We start from the raw sequence: 22226 nt of genomic DNA, 5'->3' as shown, positions 1-22226 counted from the left end.
CACTGATTTCTTGACTTTAACGTACAAGTTGTTTTACTTTAACCCACAACATCGAAGGCTCTGAAAATTGCCAGACGTTCTCTTATCATGTCGAATGTTTCAAAATAAAAACACTGCAGCAAGAGCGTTTACCTCTTGCAAAACCGACGGTTACAGTATTTTTATACTGATTCAGGCGAAGGATTGGCTCAAAACTTCGCAGCCCTGTCAACCCTTGATGGTACCTCACAGAGTGTGCTGCCTCAATGGTCAACCATACTGCAAAGTTCGACCAATTTGCATAAAGGGACGTTATTTGTATAGATAAGCCAATTTTTATTGAGACTATCGAAACTAATGCAAAACTTGAGCTAGTCTATATTGAAATGATCCATGGGCTGGAGGGGCCCACCGTGCACCCCCCATAAACCTACTACATGGGTATTTTTTGTTCTTTGGGATCTGCTGAACTAGAAAAAAGATGTTAACATTGGATATTTTGGGATGCACTACCCGTCTGCACTGGTTTTTGATTTGTATGTACCGCAAAAAATGGCGAAAAATGGGTAGGGGTAGGGGGTACTATATCCTCCCCTAAATCGAGTAAACTAGCATGAAATAGCACAAACCTTACATTTTTGGAAAGCTCAGATACTGCTCTTTCTGAGGAATACCAACTTTAGCAAAATTAATTTGTGTACATAGAATAGGACGACTTTAAAATGAATTTTTTGACAATTTTGAAATTTTTTACCCAAAATACCATGTAACAATTGTGATTTACTTTTTATTAAGCAAAATTTTCACAACTTTTTGTGTTTAAATTATTCATTCCGATATATTAAACAAGAAAAAAGTGTTAACATTCAGATATTTAACTATAAACTACTTCTCTGGCGTCCATTTTGAATTGCGTGTATCTGTATGGGGTGTGCAAAAGCTAGGGGTAGGGGTACAACATTCTTTCCTTGATGAAGTAAACTGGCTTGAAATGCCATATACCTTATAGTTTTAGAAAGCTTAGATACTGGTCTCTCTAAAAAGCATAAGGTTTTAGTAAAAAAATATGACGTCATAGAATTGGATAACTTTAAATCGATTTTTTCTGGTAATTCAGCAATTTTAACAGGAAGGAAATACGAAAACTATTGTTTCCTCCCAATGAAGCAAATCAAACAGATTGATGGATGTTATTTACTAATTGCAATGTGCTGAAGAAGAAAATAAATGTCAAAATTGGGTATTTACAATGCATTATTGTCTCTACTAACTGCAATTGCAAGTTTCGCTACATTGGTATATCGTGAATGGGCATTTTATTGTTATGCAATGAAATAATGCACAGCCTTAAAAGAAGATTTTAAAACGCACACACATAGTCATATTGCCATTTTCTCCTTAAAGTCAATAGATTGTTGATGACTGTCTACTTTTATCATTTACTTTTTAAATATTTTTTTATAAAATAATTTTGATAAGACGTATTTGGAAAATTGTCTATGCCTCCTTGTCTTACTTATACAGCAAGCATTACTAACAATCTATTAGGCCCTGGGCTAGAGGGGGCGTCTACGTGCACCTCCCACCCCACCGCACAGGATAACAAACCTGTATTTTTCAGAAGCCTTGAGATCCCTAGAATAAGAAATAGGATTTTAACAGACAAAATATAGGGACCCAATATCTGTTACGGTCATGTTTTGAAGGGTACCGCAAATCACGATTTTGTGACCCACATGGATTTTTGTCAAACCTGTCTTCATGTACGTCATCTGCTGAGCTTACTGTTGAACATGACCTAGCTTATGGGGTATCATTAGAAAGGTGATTTATTCTTCTTGAAAATGGTATATAGCAATATGCAATATCTTCTATAGTTTTCATGAAATAGGGCCATAATTTACCCCATACCCCAAAGTTTATGTCGCAAATTACTGTCAAAACTAATCTAAATTCTACCAATTATTTACCTAGACATAATACAAAGGGCAATGCTGTGTATTAACTTTGTGTTATTTGCTACAGGTACATGTTAGAAACCTGAAATAAACTTTTGACAGAAAAAAATATTGGGATCCTGTAGCTGTAACAGTCATATTTTGAAGGGTTCCGCAAAATCACAGTATTACTGAATCACATTCGTTTTTGTTAAACCTGTCTTCTTGTAAGTCTTCTGCTGAGCTTATTTTGAACATAAAGAGGCATATGTGGTATCATTTGAAAGTTAATTTACTTTTCTTTAAAATGATATATTGCAATATGCAATATCTTCTATAGTTTTCATGAAATGAGACCAAAACTTACCCCATACCCCAAAGTTTTATGTCGCAAGTTACAGTCAAAACTTATGTCAAATTCTACCAATTATTTTCCTAGACACTTTACAAAAGGCAATGCTTTGTATAAAATATATTTTATTTGGTACAGGGACATGTCAAAAATATGAGTTAGACTTTTAACAGACAAAATATTGGTATTGAATGACTCTTACTTGCATGATTTGAAGGGTACCGTGAAGTCAGAGTATTACCGACTCGCATATGTTTTTGTTAAATGTGTCGTCTTGTAAGTCATCTGCTGAGCTTACATTTTACCATAACCTAGTTTATGGGCTGCCGTTAGAAAGACAATTTATTTTGCTTTAAAATGACATATTGTAACATACAATATCTTCTATAGTTTTCATGAAAGAGGACCAAACCTTACCCCATACCCCAAAGTTTTATGCCGGAAATTACTGTCAAAACTAGTATTTAATTTTGAATAATTCTTTAAAAAAAGACAAACTTTGTATGAAACCTATTTTATTTGTTACAGAGACACTTCCAACTATGAAAGATACCATTAACGGGATAATTATTGCAATTTAATAGGTGTTAGCATCATGGTTTGAAGGATAGCAGGACATGTTGCTGAAACCCGTGAAATTTTATTAAACAGGTTTCCATGAATTTATCTGCCAAGCTTTATTTTGTCCATAACCCAGATTGTAGGGTATCATTACAAAGATTTCATCACTCTTATTTTTAGCATATCATAAAGTGCATTATCATCTTAAGTTGTAATGACATAGCAAGAACCTCATCACCCCAGCCCATCCATAGTTTGATTTGCAAACTACATCTGTTCTAAAACTTTCCAGTTTGCGAATTGGGATATTGGGTAAGTTTTGGTCCTATTTCGTGAAAACTATTGAAGATATTGCATATTACAATATGTCGGTCGCTTTCTGGCAAAATTGTCTTTCTAATGATAGCCCATAAGATAGGTTAGAGTAAAAAGTAAGCTCAGCAGATGACTTACAAGATGACACATTTAACAAAAACACTTACGAGTGGGCAAGACTGTAACTTTACGGTACCCTTCAAAACATGACAGCAGCAACCATTCAATCCCAGTATTTTGTCTGTTAAAAGTCTATCTCATATTTGTGACATGTCTCTGTAGCAAATAAAACAGATTTCATACAAATCATTGTCTTTTGTAATATGTCTAGGTAAAAGTTTGGTAGAATTTGAAATCAGTAGTGACAGTAATTTGCAATATAAACTTAGGGGTATGGGGTAAGTTTTGGTCTTATTTCCTGAACACTTAAGAAGATATTGTATATTACAATATGTTATATCAAAGAAAAAAAAACACCTTTTAATGATATCCCAAAAACCAACTTATGTTAAAAGTAAGCTCAGCAGATGAATTACAATAAGACAGGTTAAACAAAAACGTATGCGAGTTGACAATACCATGATTTTGTGGTACCCTTCACAATATTACTGTTACGGCTACAGCATCACAATATTTTTCTGTTAAAAGTTCGTTTCAAGTTTCTAACATGAACCTGTAGCAAATAAACTAAATTTAATACATATCATTGCCCTTTGTATTTTGTCCCGGTAAATAATTGGCAGAATTTGAGATTAGTTTTGACTGTAATTCTGAACATAAAACTTTGGGGTGTGGGGTAAGTTGTGGTCCTATTTCATGAAAACTGTAAAAGATATTGCATATTGCAATATATTATTTTAAAGAAGAGTAAATTAACTTTCTAATGACGCCCAACTTGCCACGTTATGATAAAAAATAAGCTCAGTAGGCGACTTACAAGAAGACAGGTTTAACGAAAATGTATGCGAGTTGGCAATACTGTGATTTTGCAGTACCATTCAAAATATGACTTTTACAGCTACACCATCCGGATATTTTGTGTTAAAGTTTATTTCAAGTTTCTAACATGTACCGTATCAAATAAACAATTTGATACACAGCATTGCCTTTTGTATAATGTCAAGGTAAATAATTGGTAGAATTTAAGATTAGTTTTGACAGTAATTTACGACATAAAAGTTTGGGGTATGGGGTAATGTTTGGTCCTATTTCATGAAAACTATAGAAGATCTTGTATGTTACAATATGTCATTTTAAAGCAAAATAATTGTCTTTCTAACGGCAGCCCATAAACTAGGTTATGGTAAAATGTAAGCTCAGCAGATGACTTAAAAGACGACACATTTAACAAAAACATATGCGAGTAGGTACTACTCTGACTTCACGGTACCCTTCAAATCATGCAAGTAAGAGTCATTCAATACCAATATTTTGTCTGTTAAAAGTCTAACTCATATTTTTGACATGTCCCTGTACCAAATAAAATATATTTTATACAAAGCATTGCCTTTTGTAAAGTGTCTAGGAAAATAATTGGTAGAATTTGACATAAGTTTTGACTGTAACTTGCGACATAAAACTTTGGGGTATGGGGTAAGTTTTGGTCTCATATCATAAAAACTGTAGAAGATATTGCATATCGCAATATATCATTTTAAAGAAAAGTAAATTAACTTTCAAATGATACCGCATATGTCTCTTTATGTTCAAAATAAGCTCAGCAGAAGACTTACAAGAAGACAGGTTTAACAAAAACGAATGTGATTCAGTAATACCGTGATTTTGCGGACCCTTCAAAATATGACTGTTACAGCTACAGGATCCCAATATTTTTTCTGTCAAAAGTTTATTTCAGGTTTCTTACATGTTCCTGTAGCAAATAACACAAAGTTAATACACAGCATTACCCTTTGTATTATGTCTAGGTAAATAATTGGTAGATTTTAGATTAGTTTTGACAGTAATTTGCGACATAAACTTTGGGGTATGGGGTAAATTATGGCCCTATTTCATGAAAACTATAGAAGATATTGCATATTGTTATATACCATATTCAAGAAGAATAAATCACCTTTCTAATGATACCCCATAAGCTAGGTCATGTTCAACAGTAAGCTCAGCAGATGACGTACATGAAGACAGGTTTGACAAAAATCCATGTGGGTCACAAAATCGTGATTTTGCGGTACCCTTCAAAACATGACCGTAACAGCTATTGAGTCCCTATACCGTATTTTGTCTGTTAAAATCCTATTTCTTATTCTAGGGATCCCAAGGCTTCTGAAAATACAGGTTTGTTATCCTGTGCGGTGGGGGGTGCACGTAGACGCCCCCTCTAGCCCACGGCCTAATAGCTTGTTAGTAGTGCTCGCTGTATAAGTAAGACAAGGAGGCATAGACAATTTTCCAAATACGTCTTATCAAAATTATTTATAAAAAAAAATTAAAAATATTTAAAAAGTAAATTATAAAAATAGACAGTCATCAACAATCTATTGACTTTAAGGAGAAAATGGCAATATGACTATGTGTGTGCGTTTTAAAATCTTCTTTTTAAGGCTGTGCATTATTTCATTGCATAACAATAAAATGCCCATTCACGATATACCAATGTAGCAAAACTTGCAATTGTAGTGAGTAGAGACAATAATGCATTGTAAATACCCAATTTTGACATTTATTTTCTTCTCAGCACATTGCAATTAGTACATAACATCCATCAATCTGTTTGATTTGCTTCATTGGGAGGAAACAATAGTTTCGTATTTCCTTCCTGTTAAAATTGCTGAATTACCAGAAAAAATCGATTTAAAGTTATCCAATTCTAGGACGTCATATTTTTTACTAAAACCTTATGCATTTTAGAAAGACCAGTATCTAAGCTTTCCAAAACTATAAGGTATATGGCATTTCAAGCCAGTTTACTTCATCAAGGAAAGAATGTTGTACCCCTACCCCTAGCTTTTGCACACCCCATACAGATACACGCAATTCAAAATTGACGCCAGAGAAGTAGTGTATAGTTAAATATCTGATGTTAACACTTTTTTTCTTGTTTAATATGTCGGAATGAATAATTTAAACACAAAAAGTTGTGAAAATTTGCTTAATAAAAAGTAAATCACAATTGTTACATGGTATTTTGGGTAAAAAATTTCAAAATTGTCAAAAAAATTCATTTTAAAGTCGTCCTATTCTATGTACACAAATTAATTTTGCTAAAGTTGGTATTCCTCAGAAAGAGCAGTATCTGAGCTTTCCAAAAATGTAAGGTTTGTGCTATTTCATGCTAGTTTACTCGATTTAGGGGGGATATAGTACCCCCTACCCCTACCCATTTTTCGCCATTTTTTGCGGTACATACAAATCAAAAACCAGTGCAAACAGGTAGTGCATCCCAAAATATCCAATGTTAACATCTTTTTTCTAGTTCAGCAGATCCCAAAGAACAAAAAATACCCATGTAGTAGGTTTATGGGGGGGGGGTGCACGGTGGGCCCCTCCAGCCCACGGACTAAAATGATCAAATTTACATGTGTATTGAACCCAGACACGTAGCTTGTCGTGCCTCTAATTCGTGATAAGTCTTTACCGACGGCTCATCAGTTTGGACGGTGCTTATGAACCCAACGTCAACATCCAGTGATACTCATTGTCAACCACTGCAATGCAGTTGTAGTTTTTGAACTGGTCTTGCTAATATCGAAATACCAATCGCCTTATTACCATCAATGTCTTTGTGTTTCGCGAAATATCATTTGCCGGAGATCACTGCTGGTTGCAATTCCATGGTCGTACTTTCTTCCTTGTGTATCGTGCATTCTTTCGTAGTCTAGTAAATCTAGACTGAGTAGTTTTGCCTTCATAGTTTAGTAAATTTAGAATGAGGATTTTTGCCTTCGGAGATTTTTGGCGTACGTCCATATTCCTCCAAAAATCTCCGAAGGCAAAAATACTCCGTCTTGATTTACTGGACTAATTCTTTCGATGCATCGCTCCAAGGCAATAAATATAAGAAGGCATGACGATAAACCGTTAGTCAAACGTCACACGGACATGTTTTCATTTCCTCTGAGACTTGCTCAGAGACGCCCAGAGACAATATGCATGGGCCAATCGAGACTGCGAAGTTTTGAGCCAATCATACGCCGGAATCGAGAAAAATACTTTTTCGAGAAGTAAAAGTCCTGCTACAGTGTATTTATTTTGTATGATAGGAGAACTTGCGGCAATCGACACATCCTTTTATGTTGTGTGTTAGAGTAAAAGAACTTATACTTCAAAGTAAAGAATCGGAGTGTGCCAAACACTGACACTCAAAACTCAAATGACAAGCGGTGTAGATACCAGCCTGTATAATAACAACATTACACTTAAAATCAGTATAAGCGGTATCTCACATTTAACAAATTGTTCTCTCACAGGTCGTCGCAATACTCGCTTTGTTGTACATGGAAATAGGAGTTTCGGCTCTCATCGGGGCATCCTTCTTCATTATTTTCTTGCCAATACAATTTATGATATCAGATAAATTTGCGAAAATTCAAGCCGAAGTATTGGTAAGTAGCTGTTATCTTAATAAGAAGATTGCTCTCCCTCTCTCTCTTTCGTACAAAAATGACAATTTACAAAATAACACAAAAAGTGGCATCAAGTGTTAAAGAATTGAATTTTTTAATATTTCTTAATATTAACTTTGGTGATCGTTTGAACAGAGTCACTGTTCTTTTGTGGGGAATCGACCCTTTATAGGCTAAACTTCTATTTGGCGGTGATGTGAAACGTTTTCAATAGAATCGTTTTATCTCACATCATAAAACAAATACTTTTATAGGTTCATTCATGTTAAAATTGTCTGCCATGATCGTTCATGATTTTTTTCATTCGATTAACCGATGAAGCGCATGCTTTACTTTATATTGATAACCAAGCTAATCCATTTTACATTTAATACAGCAACTTACACAGTTAATAGTTTTTTTTTCTTATTAAAGAAATGTTATCCTCATCTTCACAGAAAAAATCCGACACCAGGATGAAGAAAATCAACGAGACGTTACAAAGCATGAAGCTTGTGAAATTGTATGGTTGGGAAGACATGCTTTTCAAGGCCATAGATGCTGTGAGGGGCGAGCAAGTTCAGTCACTGATCAAACTTGGCACCTGCATGAGTGCAATTTGTAAGTAGAAATATATTCATATGACGTATTCTGTATTTCTGGAACTTTACAGCTATGTCGCTTGATGTGCCAGAGCGGTTTGCAAGTCGGATGTCTAATGTCACTACTATACGCCATTTCGACACATGTTTGCCGAATATATTTCTAATTTTGGTAAAACAATATCATTTTGTCACGAATCCTTTAATTTTCAAATTCGACCATACTGATTAAGGGAGCCTTCAAGAGGAATTTTGGGAAGGGTCCCATTGTATAAGCTTGCCCTATGGGCGGGTCACATTTTACGTTGCTAAGTTTATAGTTGAAGCAAAATCTGGTTGAGTTGTGTAAAAAACCTCATAACAATACTGCCGTGGACAGTGAAGCAACATATTCAGAGAAATTCCAAAAGCATATTTCCTATACATAAATGCACTTGTAACCACCCTACTTTAATCAAATATATTTATGTCAATCATTAACAACTATATGCACAACTGTTGCTATTTTTATAATGTAAAAATATTCATAGTTTTTCTCGTGACTCCCATGTGCAGTAGTAGATCCACTTTTCGGTGAAATTCCAAAATCTAATTTCTTGCACAAATAGGCACCTGTAGCCACCCAATTCTAATCAATGCAAGAACATTAAACTCAATTATCTGATGTCTAAAAGCACTGATATTGATTGTTTTATATTTGAAAAAAAAACAGACAATGATCGTTCTTACTTTTCTCATCGACTCCCATGTATAGTGGATTCACATTTTGGTGAAATTCCAAAGTCATATTTATTTGCAATTAGTAATTTGTAATTTAATTACTCAAAGTCATGGCATCCATAAATTGATTTTCATGCATTTGATAAAATACATGCAAATATAAAGAATAAAATAAATAAATAACTTAATAAAAGACCAGTAGTTAAAACATTGTAAAACGACACAATTACAAAACTACACATATTGAACATATATGCGAGTGTACCCAACCTTTCTAATCAAGGTCATTTATATCAATTATCCAATGTCTATAAAGAAAGAAGTATTGGTAGTTTTAAATTGAAAAAAGTCCATAGTTTTCTTAATGACCTTTTCGAGAAAATCTAAAATTCAAATTTTTTGTACCCGCGTGCACTTTTTACCGCCCACTTCAAGCAAAGTACATTTACATAAATTATCAAAGATACATACAAGTACAGGTATAGCTAAGTTTGTAGGGGAAAATTGTGAATAGTTTGCCCGATAGACTCCATTTGATACGTATCGAGGAAGCACTATATCAGCCATATCTTAGCTTCTAATAGATGCCAAAAATGGTAACCCTCCTCTAAAAGGCATGCGGGAAATTTCATGTTTCTTCAAAAATGCTAGCGCGAAGAATGGGGACCATCTCCCAAAATAAACACCGACCTCCCACTCCCGTAATTTATGTCTAGTCCCGTGGCTTACATAATCATATCCTATATTTGTACTGTCGGCACTGTTATTGTTGAAAATTGAATTGAAGTCCGCACAACATTCATTTGTCAACAATAAGAATAGTCATAACACGTTTAGAGGCTTTGTTGACAAACAAAATACTCGGCATAAAAACATTCTATAGAGAGTTGGAAAGGAAAAAGCATTTAATGACAAGAAAACTAAAACTATGACAAAAAATACAGCAAATGCTTCTTTGATATCTCTGATTGTAATATAACAAAGTAAGCAGTTCTATTAAGATTATACACACATTTCAAGCTTTTGAATTTTGGGGAGGGTAACATTTTAGAAAGGAGCATCAGGACATTTTTACATGATGGACCAACCTCAATTTCTCGGGCCCGCCCCCTCATAATGACTGAAGGCTCCTTAATTTTTGAATGATAGTCATCTTTTTACTTTATTTGCCAGTTAAACAGTAAATAATAGATATAAAAATGGGAAATAAGTTGTGTAAGGAAAAAAGTGTTTCCCAAGACATAAAAATCTACCAAATGATACATAGACACTGAGATTTTGGACAGGGTTATTAAACGCCAGGTTCATACAGCTTCTGATTAAAATAGTAAAAAAAGCATGATATGTTCCAAATAATACAGCAGTGAGAAATATGCGTCAGAGTTCTGAGTATTGCACAGAACTGAATCACATATAAGCTAAAATACGCATGCAAGTGAAGGCAAACGGAACAGTAAAAGTGCATTTGGATACAAGCATGATATATTTTAGTATCTACCAATGAAGGTGTTGCTATTAATAAAATGAGAAAAGGAATGGCTCGTAACAACTGCAGTAAGGAAAACTCCCTCCCGGAATCCCTGGTCAGCGTATGATATATAGGAAGATGGCCTATATTGAATATGACTGTGTCGTATTCTAAGAATTGACGCAACACTTGATAAATAATTAACGGAAAATAATCGTATAATGTTGTCGACTGCAGATTTTGTAGTCTGAAATAACAATCACAGTTCTTCTAGGGGTATTCGATCGGACGCTTTTTGTCATGCATAATGACATCTCTGTCATTTCGAATCTTTCTGAATGGTATAATTTTAATATTTTGCGTCTATACGCCGAGTTGTATGATGTCAAGATGTCAGAGTCATCTGATGATAGGATGTTAAATTTCTCTTACGTTTGTAGCTTATATGATATAGGGACTTAGCTTCAAAAGTCTAGGAACAATAATCCATCATCAATAAATCATGCTTTTTTGTCTTTGAATACCAAGTACCTAAATTTACTCCCTTTCAATGGTTGAAGAGGTGTAGAGGAAGATATCTACATTAAATAAATATCTGTACGATACCAAATTAAAGCCAAGACACGGCTTGATGGCGTTCATTATAGGTAGTCTGCGGTCATCATGTATTTTGTTAATGTAATTTAGTAACTCTAGAATTGAACTCGCCATAATGAAGCAGGTATCGCATATTTTACATTAAAATTGGATTGTAGTTATTTCATTTCTGAGACGAAAGCATATCAGCGTTTTACCATATGTTATTTTGCAGTATCTCTGTCCTTGATTGCAACAGCAATAGTGTCACTTTTGGTAAGTTAATTTTTTGTTAGCAAACTTAAGGTTTCGTCAATATTTTGACACCCATACCTCTGGACGAGGCCTCTATAATGCTGTTACAAATTAAATACTGATATTGTACACATCGATACTAGTACTGCGCTTGGTGCCTAATTGCGATTATTCATTTTTCTTCAAGGTATACACCTGCACATTTATCTTGTGAAGCAATATTTTAATACCATTTCTGGGCGTGTCTTTGAAAAATAATCAATATCGCAAGATCTATTAAATCACCATTATCCAACGAGGTTAAGTTCATCCATAAACACTAGAGGAAGAGCTAATTAAAATTTACGTTTTAAAAAATATCTGTTTATGCAACTTTGTGACTTCACGTTCACTCATTTATTTGCAATTTCTATTCTATCTCCCTGCTTCTTGTCCTTCTTTCTGTCTCTGTCACACTACCTGTCTGACTCTCTCTATTATGTGTGTATGTATGTATGTATGTATGTATGTATGTATGTATGTATGTATGTATGTATGTATGTATGTATGTATGTATGTATGTATGTCTGTCTGTCTGTCTGTCTGCCTGTCTGTCTGTCTGTCTGTCTGTCTGTCTGTCTGTCCCTTTGTCTGTCTGCTACTGTCACTCCCAGGCGTTTCTTTCATACTCATTCTTGAGTCCAGAACCATTGACACCCGACAAGGCTTTCGTGGCTCTGGCGTTTTTTTATCAGCTCTATTTGCCACTCGTCATTTTTGCGCAGTCACTACGCTACACCGCCGACGCTGTTCCGTCAATGAGACGGTTGCAGCAGTTCTTCGATTACAAAGAGGCGGGAAGCCATGAGAACGGACTGCCGGCCCAGAACAGAGGATTTCAAGATATCGATTTGGACGAGGAAGATAGCAGTGACAATGAAAGCAAGGTAATGTTTATAATTTTGTCAGATGTTTTCATTCAATTACATTGCCTGATAGTGTTGATGACGATTCATTGCCAATTGTGCCTCTCATATTTAACTTAATGTGCATGCTCTTGACTCCCAAAAATGTCGGAGGCGAATTGTATTGTAGATAGTAAAATGCATACAGAGTATATCCTTCCCAATCTATTGCAAAATGTCCTACAGTTTGCAAAAGGTAATACCTTCGGTACATCGAGAAGATCGGCTAAAGAACGAAGATGTGTTCTAGTTATTTGATGTCATCTGATTCTCAATATGTTAACTTTCTTCCTGCCATTGTTTGAAACCTGGCGCTCCGTGTGCAGCGGGATATACTTCATCCTAGCTGGCAAACGGGCATTTTTTCAGAAACCGTGTGATCTTTCGAGACGCGATGGCTTGCTATCATTGCAGACGTAAATAATTGCTAAATTTTCATGCATTTTAATAAAATGAGGTATATTTTAAGAACTAAGTGCATTTCAGAGCTTATGCGCGCCAAATGTTTCAGAAATGAATTGTCTTTCTCTATTGAAATAAAAATTCGGTGCAGTTACGCAAGAAAATGAAAAGTATAATTCAAAAAAGGACGGAAATACCATGAAATAGTTAATCGTAAAATAATCGTTAAAGCGTAACGAGGAAATAAACAGTTTGCAATGAGTTCGAAAAAGTAACTTCCATACTTATTGACGTACATACACGTATAATAATGCGCATAAAAAATGCAATGAGTGCTAATATTGCAAAACAAGTAAAATTGTTTTTACAATGCTATGTACACAAAAACCAACCATAGTTAAAAGACGTTCTACCACTCGGAAATATATAATAAAATTAAAATGTGAACCACAGTTTGCTTGGCTGCGAAAGAAAGGCAGAAAATTAGACGTGGTTTAACTTTCGAATTGTTTTGGTATATTTTTGGAGTGGTTGTAGTGTTTTATTGATGATGATGATGATGATGATGTTTGTTGTGTTGTTGTGTCTAAATAGTGTTTTTCTCAAGATTATTCATTTTCTTGTAAAATCAGCAGTCATTGCATATATGTTATTATGTATGTATTTCAAGACAGGTATGAGTGTATGACTTTTCCGAAGTGGTTGCGTTCTTACGCTTAATTATGTGATTTCTTCATTTATTTTCCTTATTGCTTTAAAGAATGGCCTCGATATGCTATTTTTTACCCTTTTCTGTAGTTTTAATTAGATATTTATTTATTTATTATTGCACGCAATCTTTATTTGTACCTATATTCAAAAGTACTTTCAATATATTTTTGATAAAAGTTATTTTCACGAAAGGTTTCATAAATAAAATGTGATCATACGGACAGAATAGCGTTCTGTCTATTGTTCATACTCGTTTAAGAAGTTATTTAGAAAGAAAAATTGACAGTTTATATTTATACTTTCATTATAATTATTTTTTTCAACATTTGGCGTGCCTCATCAGACCACTTTGCGCAGTACATAAACTCACTAGTTATAATCAATTACAACTGCTTGTCTGTGTAAGTGTAAACATTTCGCAAGATTTCCCTATTTTCCCCGCTCTCCTACATACGATTCTACAGGCCCTTCATCAGACAGAACCATCAAAGTCCGGAAAGGATGCTAATGAGATGAAGAAGACAAATGAAGAAACCGACAAGTTTCTCCTATTAAATAGTGATGATCACGAAGATTATGGATCTTTTCAAGAGAAAAATTCATTCCTTATCGAAAACAAATGTTTCCTTCCTGACACCACTGCCTTCAAGGTAAAAGCACACAAAAATATGTAGGTATATACGTTCATAACGGTACACGTACAAACACAGACAAATAGAAGAAACAGACTAGCAACGCGGCATGGCTTGTTTTCCATGGTCGTCTCGCTAGACTATAGCCTTTTAATATTAAAATGAGCTTCACGGGAGTTAGATTTTTTGAGGCCTTTCTTCGTGGTTGATAATTGCACGAGATTATGCAAAAAGGACGACGAGATGGCATCGTGCTGCCAGTCGCGTAGCAACCATACTTACTTTGTGAGCTCTCAGTGCAGAAGCACTGCTTCATGCCAATCAAAATATAACACGCCCGCAGTTTCATAAACACGTCCTTCAATGACCGACTTTTAATAGACGACATGACTGACCGTAAACCATTGCAGAGTAAGTGAGGCTACCTACAATTCACCATGATGTGTACACACGGAGATCACTCACTGAACTGAAGCAAATTTCTTCTGTACACAGAACAACTCGGTCCATATTTCAAAATTCTGGCAACATAGTTCTGATAATCATAATTTTCTGATTTCTCACTGTGAATAATGAGAAGATCAATCCCTTTTCCGCGGAGGAGATAGCCATTTTGTAATTTTGTCGACATAGATTTTTGACAGCCATACACAATATTTTCAAGGAAACTAAGGGAATAAGTTGCATCTGTGTTGGCAAAAGAAAGGGTATTGATTTTTTTAATGTTCGCAACAAAGGAAATCTGCATGTCTGACAGGTGGTATGGTGAGACCATCTTAATTGCTGATAACTTTATCTTGACGAGTGTGCCGAGTGTGCAATTTTTAGCACCTCCGAACATCGACTTCTCATTCTATTTACTCTTGAATTTTAAACATAATAAATAATTTTTGAACATAGTTTTAACAAATAATCCTGAACTTAAATTGTAAGTTAAAAATTGTTAAGAAACTGATAAAATTGACAAAGCCTTTAGCAAAAATTGTCTGTGTGAACGAATCAAGGGGAATTGTGGGTTGCCTCACTTACTGTGCATTGAGTAAAACCAGTCAGTATCGATAGATTTTCAAATTTGATTGAAACACACTCATTACATATTCGTTAAAATGTGAGAGGAATTTTTAAAATGGTGAAAGTCACTTTCCCGAAGCTCAAAACTTTCCCGTTTTCGCCAGCAAGCCGATTCCACTCAGCACCACATGACAACAATAACACAAACTTACATACTTTCGCTTAAAAATTGGCGAAAATCCGGAAACTACCGAAGGTTGTATGGTCGGCACTCTTCGGAAAAGCGACGCGAGAGCTACCCGAGGCGAGGCGAACATGGATGACTTACGTAACCGCTTCACGCCTTGAACAATACCCGTTGCCAATCTGTTTCTATTTGCCTGTGGTACAAACGTACGATACTTATATATGTGTGTATGTATGGATGTATGTATGGATGGATGGATGGATGTTTGTACGTATGTGCGTATGTATACAATCAATCTGTCTCTCAGTGTCTCTGTATGTGAAGTACAAAGGTATAAACATGCACAAGTAACACACTAACACACAAGTATATATACATATAAACCCTTATCAAAACACATCACATATATATATATATATATATATATATATATATATATATATATATATATATATATATATATATAAGAAACTGTAGGAATTCAGGTGATCCCCAGTGGAGCATGGAGTGGGGTGAAGATTGAAGATAGAAGAAACTTGGGTTGACACACACTACCACACCTGGTTGTTAGGTTCCAAACGTATTTATTATACCTCAAACACAACGTTTCGCTCTAAATTTAGAGCTTCTTCAGGTGTTTTCTACAATAAAAAGTACGAACATGAAAATTACAATGGTTGAATTGTGTAGGAAAACGAGCAATGTAGAGTTATAAGTCTGTGAAAATCTGGAAATGTACATGAATGACAGGAGAGAGACTAAAAAATTACAATGGTTGAATTGTATAGGAAAACGAGCAATGTGGAGTTACAAGTATCTGAAAATCTGTAAATGTACATAAATGACAGGAGAGAGACTAACCTCGAGGTTGTGAGTACGGTCAAAACTGTCTGGACCTACGCCGAGAGCTGGAAATTGGCGCGCTGAAGTCCAGGGGGTCCCTTTAAATACTCAAAAGCTGGTATGTGGGGCGCTGTTGAAGGCTATGTAAATTTTGGGCGAATATTTAGGCCAGCTGGAGACAGTGTGTCAAGTTTTTTGATCCATTGTGATTCTAAATGTTTGCGTAGTTTGTCATCCTGTTTATTGACTTGTATGATGCCAATTATTGAAATATCACTGATACTGTGTTGATCAGAATTAAAATGTATGGCGACCGGGGTATCTTTTTTATGACGCACTGAGGAGAGGTGGTTATTGAAACGAAGTCTGAGAGATGTTTTAGTTTCGCCGACACATTGTTTATGGCATCTATATATATATATATATATATATATATATATATATATATATATATATATATATATATATATATATATATATATGAGAAAAGCCCTTATGTGAACACATCATATATGACACTGACTTAGACAGATAGACAGGCATAGACACAGACACACATATACAATATGTATTTATGATATGAGACAGAGACAGAGACAGACAGAAAGACAGAGACAGAGAGACAGAGAATCTGAAGTCACGATGACAAGCTTAATATATTGCTGATCACATAGATTGTTTCATCGAGGAATTTAGATTGTTTCATCGAGGAATTTACTTGATATATTATTTTGATATCTTCAGGTCACTGATGGAATTTTCTCTTGGAATTACGATGGCTCATCACCAGTGTTGTCAAATATCAATTTAATTGTTCCTTGTGGTAAGAAAACCTATTTATGAACCCTTTAAGTTGGTGTGCCTGTAAATGGCATGCCTACTAATAAATCTAGACAGTGTCTTTGTGCACCATATCGACTATAGTTTATTGACAAAATTATCCTGTTTCTACGATTCTGCCGTGCCGGTATTTCTTTATTTTATAACGTTTCCCATGGAATCAAAGTATCGTAAGTCTTGTCATGGTGATAATCATGGCGTCGGTACAAGGCACAACCAGAATACTATATAAAAATGACGTGCTTTCAGCCAAGGTCACTCACTCTCTAATTGGGAGATACTATGATTTATCAGCGACTTAGCCTTGCGGCCTAGCCATGATTCCGTATTCAATAAACAAGTTCAAGTTCTACATTATTACTCACCACTTATTTCATAGGGTATCGCACAAAAGTCCGTCCTCAGGGGTAGGGATGGGGATAGGGATGTCTTGGTTTAAGCACAAGTCTCTTCATGCCATGGTTTATTTTATTTTAGTACGTTTGACTATGATATGTATTGCCAAGAATAAAGATTTATACTGCAAACCGTTCTTTGCAGCTTTGATGTCTTTGTCAAAGCACTGGTCTTGTAACGATTTTTTTCTCCTTCGCCGAGCTACCTATTTGTCCTCTGACAATCTTAATTACCAATTATTTACACGTCTTGGATAGTGTACTTATCTGAGTTGAAGTGGATGGCCACTTGAATGTCTAATTTTCGATGGATGGTGGGCAGAAGGTTATTACATCTGAATAGAAACTCTGTTTTGGTCTCTTCTACATACTGTTTTTTGCAGGTTCTAAGATATATTACGATTTTAGACTTGCATGTGATATTTTGTGTAATGGTGTGTACTGTGTTGTGTAATGACTGAGTGGCGTTTGTCGAATGTTTGCAGATGTTGCAGTCCATATTTGTAGAGGCCTGCTGGTGAATTGGTTGTAGATCACTATTGACCAGTAGATCTCGCAGGTTTCTGCTGCGGCGGTAGGCTATGATAGGCACTTTTACATGGCACGTCTACAGCGGGTTGATTTGTGTAAAATGTTGAAATGAATATTGACAAACTGTTTGATGTTGGAATGACTTGCGTTGAAAGTCACAACAAATGGAATGCGTTATTTTTGTGGTTTTATATTGTATTGTAGGAGGGTGTTTCTGGGATTGCAAGTTTCTGGGTATACCCGCAAACATGAAAATGACAAATGGAAAACCTTGTGAAATGATTATCTTGCATATTGCTGTTTATACAGGATCCCTTGTCATTGTAATTGGACTTGTGGGAAGTGGCAAGTCATCATTGATATCTGCTATTTTGGGAGAAATGACCACAGTGAGTGGATCTGTGCAATTCAACAGGTGAATTAAACTTTAAATAGTTCTGAAAGAGAAAGTTTCATGTTGCTTTTCATTGTAATTAACATTTTTATATAAAAAGTTATGTAACAATGAGATTTCAGCTGAATATCGTACTATGGCCGAATAGTTAGCAGATTACACTGGACGCTATAGAATTGACGTTCCTGCATTTTGTCATTGAAAAGGTCATTTACGAATCTTTTAAATGATTTCACATCATAACAGCGATCAAATTAGTTCATGATCACACAAGACACACAATTACACAGATTATGCATAGAGAACATCTCAGCAGATTTTGTCCAACTGCTAAAACCTAAACACTGTGACGAACAGCATGTCTTCATCGCCTTACTACTACATTTTTACTACTTTATCTGAGTAATTTACTGTATTCCAGAAAAAGAAATCGTATCTCCTACGTCCCGCAGAAGGCCTGGTTACAGAATGCGTCGCTTAGAGACAACATTCTTTTTGGACAAATATATGACAAGGACAGGTTGGTATTTACTTATTCCGATATCTACTCGTAATGTCTTGTTTGTAGTTGATTTTCGGACGAAATAATTTAGAGAAAATTAATAATTAAATATTAGATGTCCATGTCGATCTAAACATGAGTGAAATAGTGCAACTGATTTCCTCTTCATACCGACTTTGTGTAGTTCATAAATCCACCTGATATGTTATGCACACCTATGTGTGCAAATATACACACAAAGGGTTGCTCCGCAGTGAATTTGTAACGTCTGAGTAACGCTCTGTTCTTTGTCAATTTCGATTACAATGCAGATATGATGCTGCCATTCAAGCTTGTGCTCTACAACCAGATATCGACATTCTTCCAGCTGGTGATATGACTGAGATTGGCGAGAGAGGTATCAACCTCAGTGGAGGACAGAAACAACGAGTCAGTGTAGCTAGAGCTATCTACAGCAACACAGATATCGTTATATTGGTAAATGAATTGTTCTAAGCTATAAGACGCTCATAAAGCGGACAATGTAAAAAAGTGAGCGAATCATTTTTATATCAGCGTATTGAGAACTTTTGGGCAAAACTTGAATTATCCATCCAACAATGTGACTAGCTGAGATTCCTTACTCACATTGTTTGGTTCTTACAGGATGACCCTTTATCGGCACTTGATGTTCACGTGAGTTCACATCTCCTGGAAAACGGGATCATGGATCTACTTGTTAGACAGGGTAGAACAGTGATGCTCGTCACACACCAGCTACAGTCACTACAATTCGCACACAAGGTAATGACCAATGAAATATCAGTATTGTATTAGTTTCGTTCTGTTTGAACAAAGTACGATTTCTCGCCTTACTTCAAACATCACGTCGAAATGCCTAGCGTTCAATTTGTCAATACAGTTTATGCGTTTGTTATGTCCACTGTCATTTTTGACATTTGACATTCCCGTAGAGGAATTTACTCGTAAACGAAGCCGTTACTCATTGAAAACAGTGCACTTTATCGTTCAGAGTACATTTGGGTTAGTATGAAAGCATTTGTTTGGTTAAATGAGCAACATAATGAAAATGTTATCACAGTTTACCACTATCGTCTTTGTAACACGTCACTGAATCAATGTTTAAATGCCCCTTTTACAAATTAATTGCGCGAAAAATTACCATTCAAACAGGTAGTTCTTCTGGATAACGGGAAGATAGTTCGAGAAGGTGACTTGAACGAAATAAAGAAGCATGATTGGGAACTGTTTGTAGCATGGGAAAAAACTTTACGTACACTTTCAGAGTCTGATAGGGAAACCGACACAGAAGATGAACGCATCCTTAGCACAGAAGAGGAGCGACTTCAACTTGCGAAAGATGTCTCTAAAAAAGAAAAAAGAGAACATGAATTGAGAAAAGGTATTCGGGTTCAATGCAGAGAAATTCGCGATGCATAAAACAGATTACATTCATTGTCATGAAAGATATTATAATATGCCGGCAAATTTGCAGTGCAAATTAGATGAGTCGAGACTTAGCAATAACAGTGTCACATTCTGTAATCGGGTATCACGAGCTTTAGATCAGAATTTTATGTCCGTCTGTCATTTGAACGGGTGCGTTTACTCAACTCTAGAGAAATCAATGGTCGATTTGAAGTATCAAACGATCAGATGATGTCTTTGAGTCATTTACCGTTATTCTCTTGCATGTGAAGGTTTTCCTAACACGAAATCACATTGCCACAACCGTAAACAAGGTTGTTTCGGATGAAAACTCTGCCCTTGGCCTAAATTTGGTATATGTTTGTGAAAAGTGACCAATGCAAGCGGCACAATCCCATGCCTTTCAATGGAGTCCTCCCCGGTCTGAGATGCTGTATTATTTCAGGTTCAGTCGGTACGCTGATAGAAGATGAAGAAAGATTGACAGGCGCGGTTTCATGGAGAGTGTACAGAACATATGCTAAAGCGATCAAGTATCCACTGGTAGTGTTGACTTTGCTGTTGCTGGCAGCCCAAGTCGGGGCTTTGATGGCCAGTAATTTCTGGTTGTCTGCTTGGTCTGAAGCTGGACTCAAGACGATAAACAAGACACAGGTAAATCAGATGACAGCACTGCTGATAGAGTATTAACACAACGCCGTTAGATATGGAGGCAATATCGTTTTTCATTTCTATCAAATACCGTTTAAATGTGATGTATACATAATTTATCATTTGGTACAGACGTATATACTTTATTTGACTTACTTGATAATGTATATTCGATATTTCGGTCTTAGCCTAAAAGATTTATCTATTCCCAGAATGTTGCATTCGATTTACGGATTTACGGATGTAAAACTATTAAAATACGACAAAATGTTAAAGTTTTAGGGATATAATTATAATCTTATGTTACTAGAGCCGTCTCAGTAGCGGCATCTGCGTTCGTTTGGTCGTTGTTTGTATTTTCATTCATTTTACTTGAGACCATTTTAGCTCACGTTTTCACTCACGTGAGCTAATGTCGCACAGATGTCTGTCTGTCTGTCTGTGTGTCTGTGTGTCCGTCACTCTGCGCGCCCGATACCTCAAAAACGGCTCATCAGATGAGAATTAAATCTAGTGCATAAATTTTTGTTTTAAAATGGCGAGAACTGATTAGTTTTTGGTTGTTCTTACTTGAAAATTTCGTGTTCAGTTGCATAATTAATGATTTTAGAAAAAACACAGACATACAATGAGAACAGCTGCACAGAATTGGATGAGATTTCCTACAAATATTGATCACACAAGGATTTATCCGCCATGAAAGACATGAAGGTGTGACATGAAAGTTAATTGTTTATTTGCATATTTGATGAACCTTCCTAATTTAGGAAATTATCTGAATTGGCTCGATCGAAAGCGATAGACTTTGTATTTTATATTGAAGATACTATGCTTGAACATTGCTAGAAGTCATTTAGCATTTTCACTATAGCCAATTCGTAAATTGCATATTTAATGAACTTTCCTTACTACGGATATAAACCTAGATTGACTTGATCAAAGTTGACGAAACATGCTGTGTACATCGATAATACTAGATTAAAATGATATTGAAAGTCATTTAGCATTTCCACTTCTGCTAATCACTAATTTGTATATTGGACAAACTTTCCAAATTAAGAATATATAGTTGGATTGGCATGATTACAGTTGACGAAACTTGCTATTTAAGATACAGAGATATAACAATCACGAACTCGTTTTAGCAATCTTAGATAAACTAATTTGCATACTTAACATTTTTTTATTAGGGATATATATCTGGATAACCATGCCGAAATTGACAAAGCTTGCATATTCAAGTTAAAAGCTTATGTAAGTCTTGATGTTGTAAAACCTCGAATTACTACTTCAGCTAATTAGTAATTTGCATATTGACGAACTTTCCTAATCAGGGATATTTATCTAGATTGACTTGATCAAAATTGTTGAAAATTACTCTGTATAATGAAGAAACTATAATGACCAAAAGTCGCTTTAGATTTTTAGAAC

At 35.4% G+C, this 22226-nt stretch overlaps 1 protein-coding gene across 1 annotated transcript in view; it reads left to right on the top strand.

Annotated features, from left to right (window-relative positions):
* The window catches only part of LOC139135639 (ATP-binding cassette sub-family C member 9-like), a 67069-nt gene that overhangs the window by 24579 nt on the left and 20264 nt on the right, over positions 1-22226 (top strand). Inside the window, exons 6-17 of the mRNA XM_070703141.1 lie at positions 7569-7703; positions 8162-8324; positions 11305-11345; positions 11978-12250; positions 13846-14031; positions 16799-16877; positions 18130-18235; positions 18636-18734; positions 19028-19193; positions 19362-19499; positions 19890-20118; positions 20590-20798. Of these exons, the coding sequence (XP_070559242.1) occupies positions 7569-7703; positions 8162-8324; positions 11305-11345; positions 11978-12250; positions 13846-14031; positions 16799-16877; positions 18130-18235; positions 18636-18734; positions 19028-19193; positions 19362-19499; positions 19890-20118; positions 20590-20798 (1824 nt within the window). The remainder of the gene's footprint in view (positions 1-7568; positions 7704-8161; positions 8325-11304; positions 11346-11977; positions 12251-13845; positions 14032-16798; positions 16878-18129; positions 18236-18635; positions 18735-19027; positions 19194-19361; positions 19500-19889; positions 20119-20589; positions 20799-22226) is intronic.

Source organism: Ptychodera flava, chromosome 6, assembly GCF_041260155.1.
Source record: "Ptychodera flava strain L36383 chromosome 6, AS_Pfla_20210202, whole genome shotgun sequence".
NCBI lineage: Eukaryota > Metazoa > Hemichordata > Enteropneusta > Ptychoderidae > Ptychodera > Ptychodera flava.
The sequence above is the reverse complement of the archived record's forward strand: the minus strand, read 5'-3'. Positions and strand labels throughout refer to the sequence as shown.